Source organism: Anticarsia gemmatalis, chromosome 27 (assembly GCF_050436995.1).
Source record: "Anticarsia gemmatalis isolate Benzon Research Colony breed Stoneville strain chromosome 27, ilAntGemm2 primary, whole genome shotgun sequence".
Classification (NCBI taxonomy): domain Eukaryota; kingdom Metazoa; phylum Arthropoda; class Insecta; order Lepidoptera; family Erebidae; genus Anticarsia; species Anticarsia gemmatalis.
Window position 1 is genome coordinate 346,481 of NC_134771.1, and position 17,110 is coordinate 363,590.

General features: G+C 33.9%; 1 protein-coding gene across 1 annotated transcript; it reads left to right on the forward strand.

Moving 5' to 3' along the window:
- Positions 1–16,869, forward strand: LOC142984442 (DAZ-associated protein 2-like). Its single transcript, XM_076132037.1, has 6 exons — positions 1–137; positions 6,602–6,694; positions 7,250–7,380; positions 7,966–8,109; positions 8,577–8,695; positions 9,195–16,869. Exons 1-6 carry the CDS (start codon positions 122–124, stop codon positions 9,202–9,204), a joined length of 513 nt encoding a protein of 170 aa, XP_075988152.1. The 5' UTR covers positions 1–121; the 3' UTR covers positions 9,205–16,869.
- Positions 16,870–17,110: the final 241 nt, after the last annotated feature.

Below are 17,110 nucleotides of genomic sequence, written 5' to 3' on the forward strand. Positions count from 1 at the left end.
GAGAATCGTTGCGAAGCGTTTGCTGCGACTGCGTTAAATTTTGATCGCGAATTTCCTGTTACATTCGTGACCACACAATATTTATTAACGTTTTTACTAATAAACACATAGTTTTTATTAAATGGCAGACAAGAAAGGTATTTATGCATTTCAATTATTATTTTCTTTGTTCTTTTCTTATTATGCGTTTTGACATGTGTAACGTCATGAAAGGGCCTTGAGATACAAGTTTTAGCTAGAAAAACAATTATTTAGCCCTTCAGCGCACGATTGGAGCGTTGGGGGCAGTCTATTTAGTGAAAATTGGGTTGAAATAATGGAATAAAAGTGAGGCGCGGTAGATCGATAATTACAATAATCCAAGATGGTTGACCACCCCTAACTCAAGGCGGGATATAATTCTGTTCTAATTTTAGGTCCATTCATCGCTGTAACTCATTCAGAAGTCCATATTTCAGTCCTCAATGGCATTTTTCGGCGTTAAAATCGCCCTAAATCTTACAATAAGCGAAAAAATGAACAGTGTTCTAGCTTTTGAGAAAATTCATCATGGTGGTTAAAATCTCTTAGTTTATTGACCTAAAACGTTTTGATGCGAACCCATTCATCCTCGTAACGATCTAGCGTAAATAGGTCAAGGACTTGTACCAACCTCTTTGCTCAATATGCCTCTGAAATATTCATGGCTGACAAATATCTGCATCAAATTAACTCTTAATGTATTCTTTAATTTAAATACATTCTAATTGATCTAATTTAAATTCAGATGGAAATATGGTTATGTGCTCACTGTTATGCAGTTGGGCATAGACTTACCCTCAGTTTTTTTTAAAACATCAGTCTTTTGCACATGTAACTATTTTATCAGGCTGGCTCCCTAGTTAGCAGAGCTCTAATCCGAAACTTTACCTTATTCAATCAATGGCTATAACTTCTGAACAGACAAGCCACACCCACAATGATTTCATTGCAATCTTCTAATATCAATAAAATGATTATTAGGTTCCATTATCCCCTGCTGCAATGAAAATGAAATCATTTATCAAATTAGGCCAAATATTGATGCTTCCCAATTTGTATTCTGCTAGCTCAGCTGTTTAGTCATTGAGTGGTTTGAACAAATGACAATAGATTGAGCAATAACCATGCAAAAAAATTATATGTCTAAATTCCAAATAAACTGGATGACTATCAAGAAAAAAGCACATTTGAATTTTCAATCTAGTATACTTACTTACTAATATTATAAAAGGGAGCTCCATCAGCTTTAGTAAGGAAACAATTATCATACATACACAATGTCATGCCGTAGGGTAGGTTAGCATGATTAATGTCCCACTGCTGGGCAAGTGTCTCCTCCCAGAATGAGGGAGGGGCTAAGCCTAGAGTCCACCATGCTGCCCAAATGCATGTGGGGGATAAATATAGCCTTTGAAAAAGATCTGTACTATATTTGTGAGAAACAGAGCTACAACTTTAGAGCTAATATACTATGTTAGCATATGGTGTTGATTGCTTAAACACTTCTCAACTATGAAGTAAAATATTATAATTTATTCTCATTGTATCTCAACACAGTTCTATTTCATAATCTATGGCTGACCCCATCTCATTAGTAAAGCAAATTAGAATAAACCGTTTGTTGTCTCTGGTCAGTCTTAGTATTCATAAATTAGTATACAACCTTCATGATGTTACATATGTTAAAGCAGACTCCATATTAAAAAGCTTTGTAGTAGCATTTTCTAAATGAAATACACTGGCTGTATGGAGTTTACCAGTGTTTAATAAAAAGTTTAATGCCCATAGATTTATAAGGATGGTTCCACATTGAATTGACTGTCTGAAAAGAATATAAGCCTTATAATCGGTGAACAATCAAAGTTTTTAGAAAACTCTCTTACATCTAGGTTACAACTTTATAAATATTGATTGCGAAACATATTAAAATGCTGATTTTTTAAAAGTTTCTATAGTTATGTGACCGTTTTGTAAGAGAGTTTTCTAAAGGGGTGCGTAAGACAGTTCCGATTGTTGCGCGCTACATGAGACATGATGATAATACAAGTTACCTACACCCTCCCCACTCCCAGTCGCCGCCCCCCCTCTACAGGAGCCGCGAGTGCGCCGGCGCAGTCCCCGCGCGGCAGTCGACTAATCGCTATCATGTAATGAAATCACATAGAATTTTTCTTTCTTTATTTTTCTTTTTTTTTGGAAACATAGTTAGAGATCAAGAGACAAATATGATATGTGCGTATCGGCGTGTGGACGATCGTATGTGTTATTTATTCGATTGTAACCCGTTCATTTTGGCTAGACTGCCATAATAATAAATAAATAAAATTATTCATTTGACGGAGTTGGTATGCACATTTTATAAATTAGTTTACGTTTCAAAATATCGATGTTAACACGCTTTGAAGTCCAAAATTATAGCAGTCAAGTCTTTATTATGTTTTTCTATATGAATCTAATAAGTAATTACGTACAAAAAAGTACACATTTGTTTAAATATTTTCATATAAATTTAATACGTTTTTTTACACAAATCTTTCGAGACTGGTTGACATGAAGCTAAATGGTTGGCTGTACAGTAGATGTCTTTTGCTTGATACTATTTGTATAGTTGGTACGGTCTCAGATTTGTGACTCAATGAAGTACGTAATTGCTTGTCCGATTTCTTAGTTAACCATGTCTTACTTAAAAAATAAGTTGTTCTAAGTCTTCAGGCCCTGTTTGTAGTAATATTTTGAAAATTAACATGAAATACAGACAGGGCTTGCTTTAAATATGTGTCTTAGCTAATTATTAATTATTTCTTTCAACATTTTTTATTTCAAACGAATTTAGTTCACAGCTTATTTTTTATTGTTTTAACACTTAATTTTTTAAGTTCTAATAATTACTGGTGATAAATACTTTTTGGAACAACAAGTTTAAAATTTGAATTTCTAAACCGGTAGTTATTAATATGTTGCTAGTTCATGCACCTTTACTAACTATGACGCAGTATTGCCTGTTGAGAAAAATGAATTATTAAAATATTGCCTGATAGTTGAGCTTCCCTATTGTGATTTAAATTTAATAAATAGGGTTGCCTTGTGTTTGTTTTATTTTCGTTTTCCTACTATAGAATAAGCTAACTTTTTAGTAATAATGTTATCCAAAATAAATGACAAGAAATTTACACAATTTTAATCATTTTTAGTCGAGCAGTTTTCTAAGTATTGTCGTTTATTTTTTCGTGTTGAACCTGAAACTTTTATTCAGTGATTCTGAATTGAGTTTCAGTGACGATCGCACAAAAAAGCTAGCTACTTTTTGTTACTGACTATGAGACGTGATTTTTGCAATTTTTGCATAAAAATAATATTAACCTTTTTGCAAAATTCGCGTCAATTATTACATAAGATCGTGTGTCTACTAATACTAACTTAAATAAATAGAAAATAGTGAAATATGCCTTAAATACAAAATATAATTATTTCCAGTAAATATTTATCACTATTTTGTATTTATTTCACAGTCTACAAATGTATTTTTGTAGACATTTTTATGTAAGGTGATGGTAAAATTGGCACTGACAAATACAAATACAAAAATACAATTGTTATTGCCAATTTTTCTAGTTGTATGTTTAATTTACACAAATGTTTAACAAATTAATTTTAGTTAATGTATTTTTTAAATACATTCTCTAAAATGAGACTTTGAATCCTTTACATCGGTAACTTAGAATATGGTACTTAGAATAAAGTTTAAGATGACAGGATTTTAGGTCGAAATAAGTCAATATGTTAACGGGAATGACACAATTGTTAGTGCGTGTGTGATTAGATATAAGATTGCAAATACACATCACTATTTTGAATAAAAAACCGTCACAAAAAATATTTTTTCAGAGTATGTATTGACGTGAAAAATGATGTGTCTTTGCTTCATTGTTTTCAGTACTTATTCAGTGCTGAAAACAATACTGCATGCAAATATAAGCTTAATCGAAGGACAGGAAAGTATGCCAGTTGTGACCCTCTCATAAAACTGGACATTTTACTACTAACACTTGAACACGGACATAAATATTCTGACACCATATTATTATAGGATCCGCATTGTTTTATAATACAATTTTAGTTTATATTTACATTTTCTCAACTTCCTTTTGGTCTTTTTTGGTCGGTTTCAGTCTTTTACAGGGATTCCGGATGTTGAAATTAATATTTTTTAAACTAAATTTATTCACAGCAGTCATAAATATGCGTTTTCTTGTAGTTTGTTGTTATATTTGTACGATATAGCAATAAACTCCCCTGCTTGTTGCAATCAAATAATAAAATTAAGCTTTTACAGAAAGTATTTTGTGTCTGCCGTGCTGAAAAGTTTGCTATTCTGAATAGATAATGGCAATATTTTCAGTAATGGTTATAATTTAGTATTTAATGTTTAGGTGAGGGATGTTACCAGGTTTTTTGTGGTTTGACAACATCCGTTGATATGAGAATTTTGCTGTTGTTAGCAGCTTATCCATTTAATTTTGTGACGAGCATGACTTTTGACGTTTAATTTCAACGAGCTTCTACTAGTAGTGTTATTTGTTTGATGTTCTAGTGATAGATGTTAATTAGTAATTAGGTGATTTTTATAATTATTTCGTGTTTGTTGTTGCATGATTTAGTTAAATGTTTTTATTAGATAATTTGTGTTGTTCACTCTTGCATGTTTCTGTGTCCTTCAACGCACAAATATCATAGATTTGTTTTTTTTTTGCTTTTCCTTGCATCTGAGCTTTTTTTAGTATTGAACAGCAAAATATCGTATTTAAAATGAAAAGAGACAACAAAAAATCTTGGTACACTTGTTCAATAGTTAGATATTAAATAGAATATGAATATATTTTTTTATTTCGAGGAATGTTCACATGTATACACGTTTCGCCAGTTCTTGGCTGTCGTTTTGTGACCATGAACTTGACATATGAAAGAAAAAACTTAAAAAAACATGAGTCAGTTTTTAGCCTAACAAAAAATGGCGGATTTAAAACTTTGTTGTGAGTTCACGGTCATAATTATAAATAAATATTGTATTTTTTAAAAGGTTCCTTATCGTGTGATGATTGTTTTGTTATTTAAGATTTATTAATGAAAATACATTTGGATGGTCACACTAGTGTTTTTTGCACAGAGCTTGAGTTAATATACTGATTATATGGCAACATTTATATACCTGTATTAAAAAAAGTTTACGAGAAATCAAGATTTATGGGTGATTTTCTATATATTATTGTTTTTTGTCTATGGTTCATATAGTCAGTTGAAGCTAGGGTGACCATGAAAAGGAATGCATTGTAAATAACTAATTTGGTAGGCGTCAGCACTCACAGTCGTGTTGATAATACATGAACCTACCAAATTTACTGTATTTTATAAACTCCGGACCGATGGCTTTAAATATTTTTTTACTATAATAAAAAATATTTTTTGCCCTTCGGTACGGGGTGATGTGAGACACGGAGTTTTTCAAATTAATTGTATTTAAATTAAATGTTTAGTTTTTTGAAAAACTCTTGTGGTAACGCGTTGTATGGGCATCGCTTATCGTTTAACACTGGCGTATGTGAAAAAGCGTAGATCAAACGAGAAAAAAAACAAAATTTTCTTTATAAAATTCGAAATTTGGAACAATCGTTTAATCTATGTCCAAACGTCACATTAAAAGAACTTTACTACAGATACTTGTCTCTTTCTTGCATATAAAATACGAATGTAAGAACGAGATGGCAGTATTTCTCAGTGTTTTAATCAGCTGTAGTGAAAAAACTACTACAGCATATACCCGTCTCTTTCTTGCACTAAAATACGTGTGTAAGAGCGAGATGGCAGTTTTTGTATGTTGTAATCAGCTGTAGTGAGGTGGTATGTTTAGTGTGACGTCATCACTGCGTCAAGCGTGAATGCTCGGGCTTGGGTTGCGGCGCGCAATGCGCGGAAAAACGCGCCCTGCACGATATCTCATGTGCTACATCACTTGTATGAAAAATAAAGATTATTTGGGATTTTTTTTTGCGAAAAATAATGCGGTAATATTTTTAAATGTTGAACACTTTAAGTCAGGAAATTTTGGTCTTTACCCCGAACAAACAAAAAAAAAACAAAAAGTAGTAATTTCTACACCAAAACAGCAGCAGGGGGAGCAAAGCTACCTAGTTATTATTCTAGGAGATACTTAATGCCTAGCAGTGGGACGAATTTCGGCCTTTAGCCTTTTGATGCCGAAAGATAATCTTTCACTCGGGATATAGAACAGTACCTCAAATTATGACTGTATTGGACTCAATATTCGTTTACTTGTTTGTTTGATATATAATTTTCGAAATAAAGAAATGGGTTAGCTGCATTTTAATTAAAAAACTTTTACTTCTAATTCCTATCTAAAGCCAGAAAAGTTATTTACTACTAATACTCATTTTACTAAAAAAAGTTAGTTCAACATTTAAAACCAAACCGCTTGTTAACTCAAAATCCCGCCCACTAGTGATGTGTACATGCGATAGTGTTGTGCGCGGGTCTAGAACGCGCGTGAACAGTGGAGTTGTTGCAGTGACGCCGCCGCTGGGCGCGTACCCGCAGCCGCAGCCGCCGCAGGGACCCTTCCTGCCGGCGCCCCCGCACCAGGCCGCGCCGCAGTATGGAGGTTAGTTTAATAACTATTCTGATAGATTTTTGTGATGATTTTCACCTTAGGTGATAATGTTTTAAGTTGTTTGTTAAATTGATTCGTTTTCGAGTAAATCGTATAGGAGTTTTTTACAGCTCAATAAGGCAGGAAGGAAAGAAGGGATTCTTGAAGGCATGTTAAGTCCCCAACCCGCACTTTGTTAACGTGATAGACTCAAAAGACTCCATTTTTCAAGAGATTCTAGTTCAGTTTAAGGAGTTAAAAACGTGGGTTTTAACGAATCTCATCTGGGCATAAAATTTCACCAGACGAACTTGCATCGAAGCTACTACAGTTTGCCGGAAGAGGTGGCTTAATACCAATATAGAACAAAGAATGCGTGGCTAGGGACATGTGTAGTTGATGTAACCAATCAATAGCAGAGTGTAGTTTAGCATTTTTACCTGTAAAATACACAAAAGCAAACTCTTGACGTCCTATTTCTCCCTCAAGTCTCGAACATCATCCTGGAACTTACCTACAATCATTTACCCCCTCTACAACCTTATAAATAAGTTCTTCCCCCCACAGTGGCGGGCGGATCCCCGTACGGCGTGACGTTCGGCGGAGCGGGCGCGGGCGCGGGCGGAGTGTACGCGCCGCCCCCCTACGAACAGCTGCAGCACCACCAGGCCATACCCGCGCTTAGTCAGCAGCTACCGGTATGTAGATAATAAACTATAGCAGGATCATTGATTGAGCCAATTGCAATTTAATACTTATCATCAGCCTAGCCTTTGTACCAACTACGTTGGAGCCGGCTTCCAGTCTCATCAGATGCAGCTGAATACCAGTGTTTTACATGAAACGACTGACTGTCGGACCACCACAACCCAGTTACCTGGGTTATAACAGGATACCCTTCGGTAAGACTGCTTGTCAGACTTTCAAGCTTCTGACTACTGTTAACGACTGTCAAAGATTTTCGAAAATGGCAGCCGGGAGGTCGGGACCCACAATTTAATGTGCCTTCCGAAACACAGATGAGCTCGATATGTATAAGATGGACACCCTTCCACGGAACAACCTCGGCTCTAGCTTAACCTCAGAGATCGATCCGCGCGGCTCTTGTCCACTAAGCCACGAGCTCCTCTCCTCTTCTCATGATAGGAGCATCTGCTTACATGACATTAGTATTGAATTCTTAGGATACATTTCAAGAGCATACTGTGGTACTTACTTATGGTTACATATACTGTAAAAAATATCCACAAACTTCAATATTTATCCCGGTAATTCTCTTCCAGCAAATGTACAGTCCAGCAGCGGCGATGTACGCGGCGGCGGCGGGCTACCCGGGCTACATCGGCTACCCGGTGCAGTACTACCCGTACTACCCCACCGCGGTCCAGCCCTCCATACAACCACTGCGGCCTACTATCATGATCCCTGTGAGTTGACGATGAAAATTAAAGACTTTTGTGGTGTTGGGGTGGTGAATAAAGTGATTGGAATTTTCGGCGTAGTACTGGGACATAAATGGGTTCAAAAAAAGGATAGAAATATGGGGTTTGCGGCTATTGAAACTTTAAAATCGTAGGTTGGCTCAATATTATGAAATTGTGTTTGGTTTGGCTGACAGGCAATTTGCTACAGAATAAGTCGCAGATCTTCGTACTTTAAAGACTACGTAATGCTATTGTTGTTCTAAATATATTTTGGTTTTCCAGCCGTGACCTTGCACTTCTAGCCTCTTTTTCAAGATTTTTGGCCTATAAGTTATACACATATTAAAGATTCAAAGTCTGGGAGACCTTCTTTGTCCTTCGATCTTAATACCTAATAGTATTTTGTAAAGTGACTTATTCAGTGTCCAGTGAGAGTCTGTTAATAACTGTAACTGTATGCTTGTGTACAGAACGGTTTCGAGGCGGGCGGCCGATTCGAAGGCCTGGCACAGACGCTGCTGCCGCCGGCGCCGCCCGGCGTGCCGCCCTCCCCCGCACACCTGGCCGCGCTGCAGCCGCACCAAGTGCTGTGAGTATATCATATACACATACTATATAACTCTAAAATATATAACTCAAAGGTGACTGACATAGTGACCTATTTACGCAAAACTTGAATCCAAAAATACATGCAAAAATAGCGAGTGAGTAATGAATGAGTAATTGAGTGAGTGAACAAATGAAGGATTGAGTGAGTGAGTTAACGAATGAGTGAGCGAATGAATGAATGAGTGAGTGATTGAAGAAATGAGAGTGAATGAATGATTGAGTGAATGAGCGAATGAATGATTGAGTGAATGAACAAATGAATGAGAAATTGAGTGAGTGAATGAACGAATGAATGGGAAATTGAGTGAGTGAGTGAACGTATGAATGATTAATTGAGTGAGTGAGCGAACGATTAAATAAGAAATTGAGTGAGTGGTTGAAGGGCTTAAAGTATGCCATACCTTCAAGACTTGAAAAGAGACCTAAAATTCCTTTATTTTTTTTCCTAAATTACTAATGATTTTATTTATCACCCACAGTTGGCGTTAAACTCGTGTCCGCTACACCGACGTGGTCCCCGCACCGACATCAAACCTGCACTCGATTAGCCATACAGTCCGGTGAGAGCCGAACATACCAACATACATCACATCTATGCGAGTATCTGTACCATTACCCCTAAGAACCTGGGACTTTTCACGATAACTCAGTGGTTAATTATAAATCTGGGACTTAACAACTATAGCTCAGTGGGTAAAGTGATTGCCAAGCTGTTAACATCACACTGGTGAACGTAGGTTCATTTCCCAGAGTAAATATTTATGATTTAAAAATAATAGTCCCTTTTGAAAAATACTGTAATTTTCTATCTACTGTCGTAATTGTAATAATTTATTGTCATGACAATTAATGTATTTTAAAAGACAGATACTTGCATAGATTTTTAATTTCCATATATTTATCAAATTCAGTTAAAATAATATTAGTATCAGAAATTAAGATAATCTTGAAATAATATAAGTAAGTACTTGTTATTCTAAACTGGGTGACTATAGTCAATATTATATATTTTCTAATTGTAGAAAATTTTATAATTTTGATCTGAAAATACGAAAAAATCGTAATTTCCAGAAAAAATATTTTTCAAAAGGCTAAAGTTGCTCAGTTGAAATAACTTGCTACTAATTATCAATAATTAAATAAAATCATAATTATAATATCTAGAACTTAGTAATAGTAATATATTAATATCAACATAGTGGTTAATATGGTCTTTTCATTGCGGTTTGATTCCCACCACAGAAAGAACCGAGATTTGTATGTTAGCAACATAAAAAAAAACATCTTAATGGTAGATGACCATATTTATGACCAATATTACTATTTCTAATGTCTAAAAGACCGTATTTTTAAAGCGTATAAACTCATTTCGTACGTATATATTACACACTCGCACTTACGTACGCACGTTAACCGCAGCGGTAACGCCACGCAACCGCGGCGTGGTCGTTGCGTTTACACTGAACATACAACGTTAGTGTGAAGAGCTCCTTTTTTTTACATTCTGCTAATGTGCCGAAAAATCTAATAAATAAAGGAAAAAATTCACAATTTTTTCGGTCGTACGAGTTTATACGCCTGTAAAATACGTTATTTTCCTGTAAAATATAGCCTGAAACATAACTAAAGTTAATATCGATGTGAGGTGCGGCCCGCGTTTGTGTTAACCGAATCAAATGACTGTGATGGCACGCGCTGTGTACGCTATTGTACCACTGGTTATTGACCCTAGGTTATAGGGTCTGAAATATTGGTAAATACACTGTTTTATGGTAAAAAAAACTATCTGGTATAGTAAAAAAAATTAGTTCCAAGTCTCATTTTACTGATATTTTGAGATATACATAAGAAAATGTGATTTAAGATTACTTTTGTTTAAGATTCGTATGAAAATATGAATTATTATGTATGTCTTAGAAAGGTTTTGATTAATCTACTTCATTTATCTATATAAATAATCGCCGAAAATGTATGTACGCTCAAACTTTTGAATAACTGAACTAAATTGAATCATTCTTTTTTTAGTATGTTACTATCGCGACAAGTTTTGTTTGGGATTAATGGGATCATAATTCCCACAGGGGAAATCAAAGAGATTTATTATATATCCGGACTACTGTGTGGGATTTATGGGATCAAAAATCCCACGGGAGATAACAACGGGATAAAAATTGGTATATCCGGATTAGTATTTTATGGAATCAATGGGATCAAAAATCCCCCGGGAGAAATCAACGGGATAATATTGTCCTATACCCGGATGAAATCCAAAGTCCGTTAGTTTGAAATAAATAGTTAAAATTTGATGAAAAGCCAGTGGTATATAAGTGCACGCGCATGCAAGCAGCCGCTCCCGCGGTAAAGTATTAGTGTTGGTCGCTACGTACGGTTCAATGTGGCCGGAGACACGTGTAAGACTAGTATAGACGCGGTGACACTCGTTCATTTGTTGTTATTATGATAGAGCAAAAAATGAATGAAGAACAAATTCTGATTGTATATGAAGTGAAGAAGAAATAGTTAAAAAATATAGGCCCTATGAAATTAAATTTGACCATATTTTATGGTTTAAATGAAGTTTTTTTATGATAGGGTAATAATCATGTTTGTAAATTAAGTTCCATATAGCGTTGGGCAATGTTTGTGATCGCCATTTTCGTAAAAAATACACTCAAGAATTGAAACATTAACAATCATATCAACATAAATATAATCAAAATAAATTTACTACCAATTTTGGTAAATAAGGTCCATATAAAAGATCTTTTCGACTCCAAAAATATCAAAAATAATCAAAAATTTCAATGTTTTCGCACAAAATTGATCTTTTCAAAGCGAGTGTTCACCGCGTTAGTTATATAAATAAATAAAAAATATAAACAGGTTGTGCGTGGCGTGTGAATGTAACAGCGTGCGAGAGAGATAGCAATATTGTTTTTGTGTTATGTTGGATGTAGGGGCTGTGGGAACGAAGTAGTATAAGATTAATAAAAATATGTTCTGTACCCACTGCTGGGCAAGAGTCTCCTCCCGTAATGAGGGAGGGGTTAGGCCTTGAGTCCACCACGCTGGCTAAGTAGGGGACTTTGTATACCTACAAGAACTGTTTTCTCAGGCATGCAAGGTTTCATCACGATGTTTTCCTTCACCGTTGGAACAAGTGATAATTATTTCTAAAACACATTACGAGTTGGGACTTTACAAAGTTAAAATCTAATACACCAATGACTTTTCTAAGTTATGTTCGTGGTGCAATGGTTTAGGTCGCCGAAACCATCGTGTCGGGAGGTCGTGGGTTCGATTCCCACACGGAGGAATTATTTGTGCGATCCACAAATAATTGTTTCTGGTCTGGTTGTGCTTTGTGTCAGTTGTTTGTATGTTTGTAAAAGTCCCCGCGACACAAGAGCAATTCTTAATGCGGGAGTGTCTTTTTCAGAAAAAGAAATGTGCATGAAATAATGATCACTTGTTATAACGGTGAAGGAAAACATCGTGATGAATGACATGTCTTAGAGTTGTTCAGTTTTTGAAATGCAAAGTCTAAGTTAACCCCTCTCTCATTATGGGAGGAGACCCTTGCCCAGCAGTGGGACAGTAATGTAATTAGGAACTTATGATTTTGAAATGTGTGCCTATCTCTACGGAGTATTGGCGTGATGTTATTAGTAGTTTGAAATTAAACGTCCTTTTCTAACTAGTTGCGAAGGAAAGAGACAAAAAATGAGTATTAATGATTTTGATGTCCGAAATGTGACAAAAATGGTTGATAAATATATCATACTCGTAGTTCGGAAAGTATTTTTTACTATAAAAATACGGGAAACCATTGATTTTAATATAAAAGTAAAGAAACAAAGATTAAATGTGATTTAACCCTTGCTGGCCCCTACATAACAACCCTTAAATAGTAAAAAAGGCAATTTTAACCAATCATTTTTATCCTCCCTGATTGGTTGTTTGTTGTGGCAACACTGATTCAATGTTGCCAACCTATGCGCTTAGTGTGGCCGCTTTTTATTGAACATATTTTTTAGGTATAGGAATTTTGTGGGATTCGAATTTTAGTAAAGTTAAAGATATTATATTCATAAACATGTTTTAGGGTCCAAACATCGTAACAAGGACCTCCTAGTCTAATCATTTGAGTTAAATAATAATGTATGTAAAATTCGCAGGTTCGAATTCCGATTAAAATCCCCACGGTGGGAGTAGTCTTTCAAAAAAATGCAAAAATAAATAAATAAAGTTTGAATCTCATAATATTGTAATAATGGTAATATAAGTATCAAAGAGCTATCTATCAAATATTACCTTAAAACTGGCAACACATCGACTCAGTGTTGCCACAAACAAAAAATAATAATAAGTTGTATTTTCAAGTGCATGTGATTCTAAGGAGTAAGAGTGAAAGAATCTCAGTTTAAGTTTAGGATTGTCTATGCCTAAAGTCTGTCTCTTAAATTAGTACAAATTGAATTATTTCTACTGATTTAATTACTATATTTATATTAATATATTATATAGAATCTATACTTAATATCTATAAATGAGAAAAAACATGACAACTTAAAAATCATCGTAACTTTTTTGTTATAAAATAAATTTATCCAACTTCGAAAATACAGCTGATATACAAATAGCCGATTTCAATAACCTACCTTGGATTACAGTTAGGTAAACTACAGTTGGCATAACAACATCTACGGTTTGATATAGAGCAAAGATAGTTAGACAACTAAAACTGACTTATTTATATAAATCGTTGAAAGCAATTATCAAAATAAAGTGAAAATGTCTAAGATATTATCATATTAGTACGAAATTTATCATCAAAATGTCTTCAGTAATATGTGTTTTAAGTACAGCTTCTATATAATTTATTAATGTATATAAATAACAATTTATAATAAACATACATAACCCAATAAATACTACCTATGTATCTACGTGGCAGTGTGTATCTGACACACTTATATACAGAATTATTATTACATATAAGAGACGCCTATAGCAGCGCTCACCGATCGGTAAACGATCTGTGAGTTAAGCAACACTTGGCGCGGTCATTACATAGATGGGTGACCGCATAGTGGTATTTTAACTGAGCGTCTCCGTGTTGAAAAGGCACGGTTGTTGTCTATTAAGATATCAGTCGTTAAGCCATGTCAAAGGCCTTCGGGCGGCTTGAACAACTTTGACACTAGGTTGACCACTAACCTTATAAAAAATGAATCTCGAGTTATGTATGTCTTATTATATAATTGTGAAAAACTACTCGAATATAATGAATATCATGTAAATGCGTAAGTTAACTTTGAACCAGTGTCGTTGAAATGGCTATAAGAAGACGATTTTCTTAAATGCAGCTAAAATGTATTTATTTTGAAATAACTGTCAGATTGTACGATATCTGAGAGAATATCAGTAGGAAAAGGGCTTAAGTCTAAGGTTACATAACTTCCAGATAAGTATTGGATAACTTAACTAAAGGAATTGTGACAGCTGTTCAACTGTTAACGTTAACTTGCAGATAGGTTAACTGGTACTAATTTGTAAGTTACTGATACTTAGTATAGTCTTAAACCCTTTTTCGATTGTCGTAAAAATCTCTTACAATGAAACTAACCAGTTAAAAGAATTCAGTGTATTATTTTCTCGAAAATAATGTATTGAACTTCAAAAAATATTTAAAGCATATTTTATGCTATTTTTAATATAAAAAACACAGATTTTTACTGTTGGTAACACTGCCTTGAATACTGGCAACACTCGAATTCTCTTTGGTTTGTGATCACGTATGTCTATGCTATTCTTGCCTTTGTTGTCTGTGGTTTTAGGGTTTTATGCCCTAAGCTCTCTAAAATGATATTTTAAAATGATTTATCTGTTCCTAAAAGTTTGTTACTGCAGACAACTTAATTCCGATAAGGAAGACCTTTTCTAAAAAAAATCTTGTTGAAAGACTAGACTGGATTTTACCGAATATATGGTGAATATGAGTATTTAAATCTCGCGTATTCAGTCCAACAAACTTAAGTGTGGTGAATCTCAAAAGAATATTATTCTTTGAAATATTTGCTGATTGAAAAATCAGTACTTAAGTAACCAATTTGAAAAATCGTGCTATTCTTTTGATATACGTGATCATATTCCAAAACAAACTATTGTGTAACCTTTAGTCGATAATTTAATCGTTACCCTATTATTAAACTAATCACTTCTGGATAAGTGGTAGTTAGCTTATCAGCTGGAATATTGACGAATGTCACTTTATCCACTAGGTAAGTTATCTAACAGTTGCCCAAAGGTGTGAAACTGACAGTCAGTATGAAATTTTGACTAAATTTTCGATAATTGTGATGAAATTGTTATAAGTTATTTTCTATGGGGTATAGATTGGCTATCGACTATCTATTTTATTCGGTTTATAAAAGGACGGTGAAGCGACAATTATGAATAAGAAATTCTTTATACGAACTTAAATAAAGCTGAAAACACAGCATAATTGAATAATTTACGTTAATAAGTAAATAGTGGTTTACTTATCAGATGGAATATTGACAAATATGAACAAAAAATTACTGTCATCTCTAAGTTAGGTTATCCTATTTATCAATAAGCTAAACCTACAAAATTTTTATAAAGCAGAATTGTCGACATGAAATGCTTGCTATTAACAAATAAATAAGATATTTAAATGTATCAAGACCACACAAAACATACCTTTGTACTTCTAGTAAACACAAAAATACTTGAATTATGGGATATTGCGAATTCTATCCTATGGCTAAGCAAATAAAGATGAATTTTATTTATTTTGTCGCTTCATCGTCCATTTTTTCCCGATATTTAAGGACTCAAGTCCTTCACACATTGTTTCCACATTAAGTGGTAAGAAAATCTATTTGTACTAGTTTATAAAAATAAGGCATTTTTTGATTATATTGCATTTTTTTGTTGATCAAATCATGTTGTTGAGATTTAGTTTGGAGATTGAAGTCTTTGAGGTAGCGAGCGATGTGTGTTGCGAATTATTTCATGAAGAAATGTATTGAAAAAAGCATTTTTTGATGCAGCTAAGGTAACTAGGCTGATTGAAATATGTTTGTAATGAAAATAAATGTATTTAAAGGTCTATTGTAAAGGATTTACAATAAGTTAAAATGTACTATTTCTAAATAAATATGATCTAGTTTTTTATGTGTGGCCATATTATTATTTTTAAATTACACTTAAAATTTTGTAAGAAAACTTGAGATTGTGTTAGGAAACCTTAGAATTCGAAGTAATTATAGATCTGTTCTTTTTGAATCCCAGTTTTTAGCTTTAATTTTCGAACTTAAAATGTAAGTCAACTATCTACGTTTTTACCCGATTGCGCGACGCAAAGGAAAGTAATAAAAATGAAATAATTCGCAACACACCACAAAAAATTGTACCCACGATAACTAGTTCCCAATATCAATGGGACCATTTGTATGTAAAACCCAAAATACTGCATTTTTATTTCGAAAAAGCATCTGTAAAATACAACAAAAAATATCGACGAAATTATGTTACATGAACTTTTTCACATGGCAACATTTTTTGCCGATGTTTTTTGTGTGAGCAACACTTTAATATCATTTTCATCTGTGATTTAAATATGTATTTATTTATGTAGTGACAAAAATATAGCACAATTTGACTTAAAAAATAACTGCTAATGCAGTTTTCAGGAAAAATATTTAATTGTTACTATTTTTCATCCTAAATCTATATACAGATGCTTGATTTCTAACTTTTACTAGAAAATACAACATCAAAAATTGTAAAAAGTTGGCTATGAAATAATGTACATTTTTGTTTTATTAATTTTTAATACATATTTCATAGCTAACTAAACTTCTAGTAAAAATACGAAACTTTATGGTCAATATTACATTTCTATAGGCAACTATTTAGTCGAATAATCGATATACAAAATAAATATTCGCCTTAAAGTTTCTGTTCAAAATTTACTGCGTTTGAATCGCATAAACGACTTGGTATAAGTCGGGTCATATGTAAGTGAAAGTGGGTTTTGCTCAAAGTGTGTATCTAGACTTGCGAGTCACGTGCAATATATAGCATAATTATTATTTTGTTTCCAATAAAACTATTAAAAATCGATTTTTCTTGTTTTCTTTGACATACCATATACGCAAAATTATCTCTACGATGCCTCTATTGTCTTATGCTGAGGCTAGAGGCTTTACAGAAGCAATTTGCAATGTATAACTAGCAGACTAGCAGCAACTAGAAAATCTAGCATCTACGATGGCCCAGCGACGATGGGACGCAGCGAAGACTTATAAAAAAGGAACTTCCGCACTAAGAATTGGTCTTGTGTCGCGGGTACTTTTACAAACAA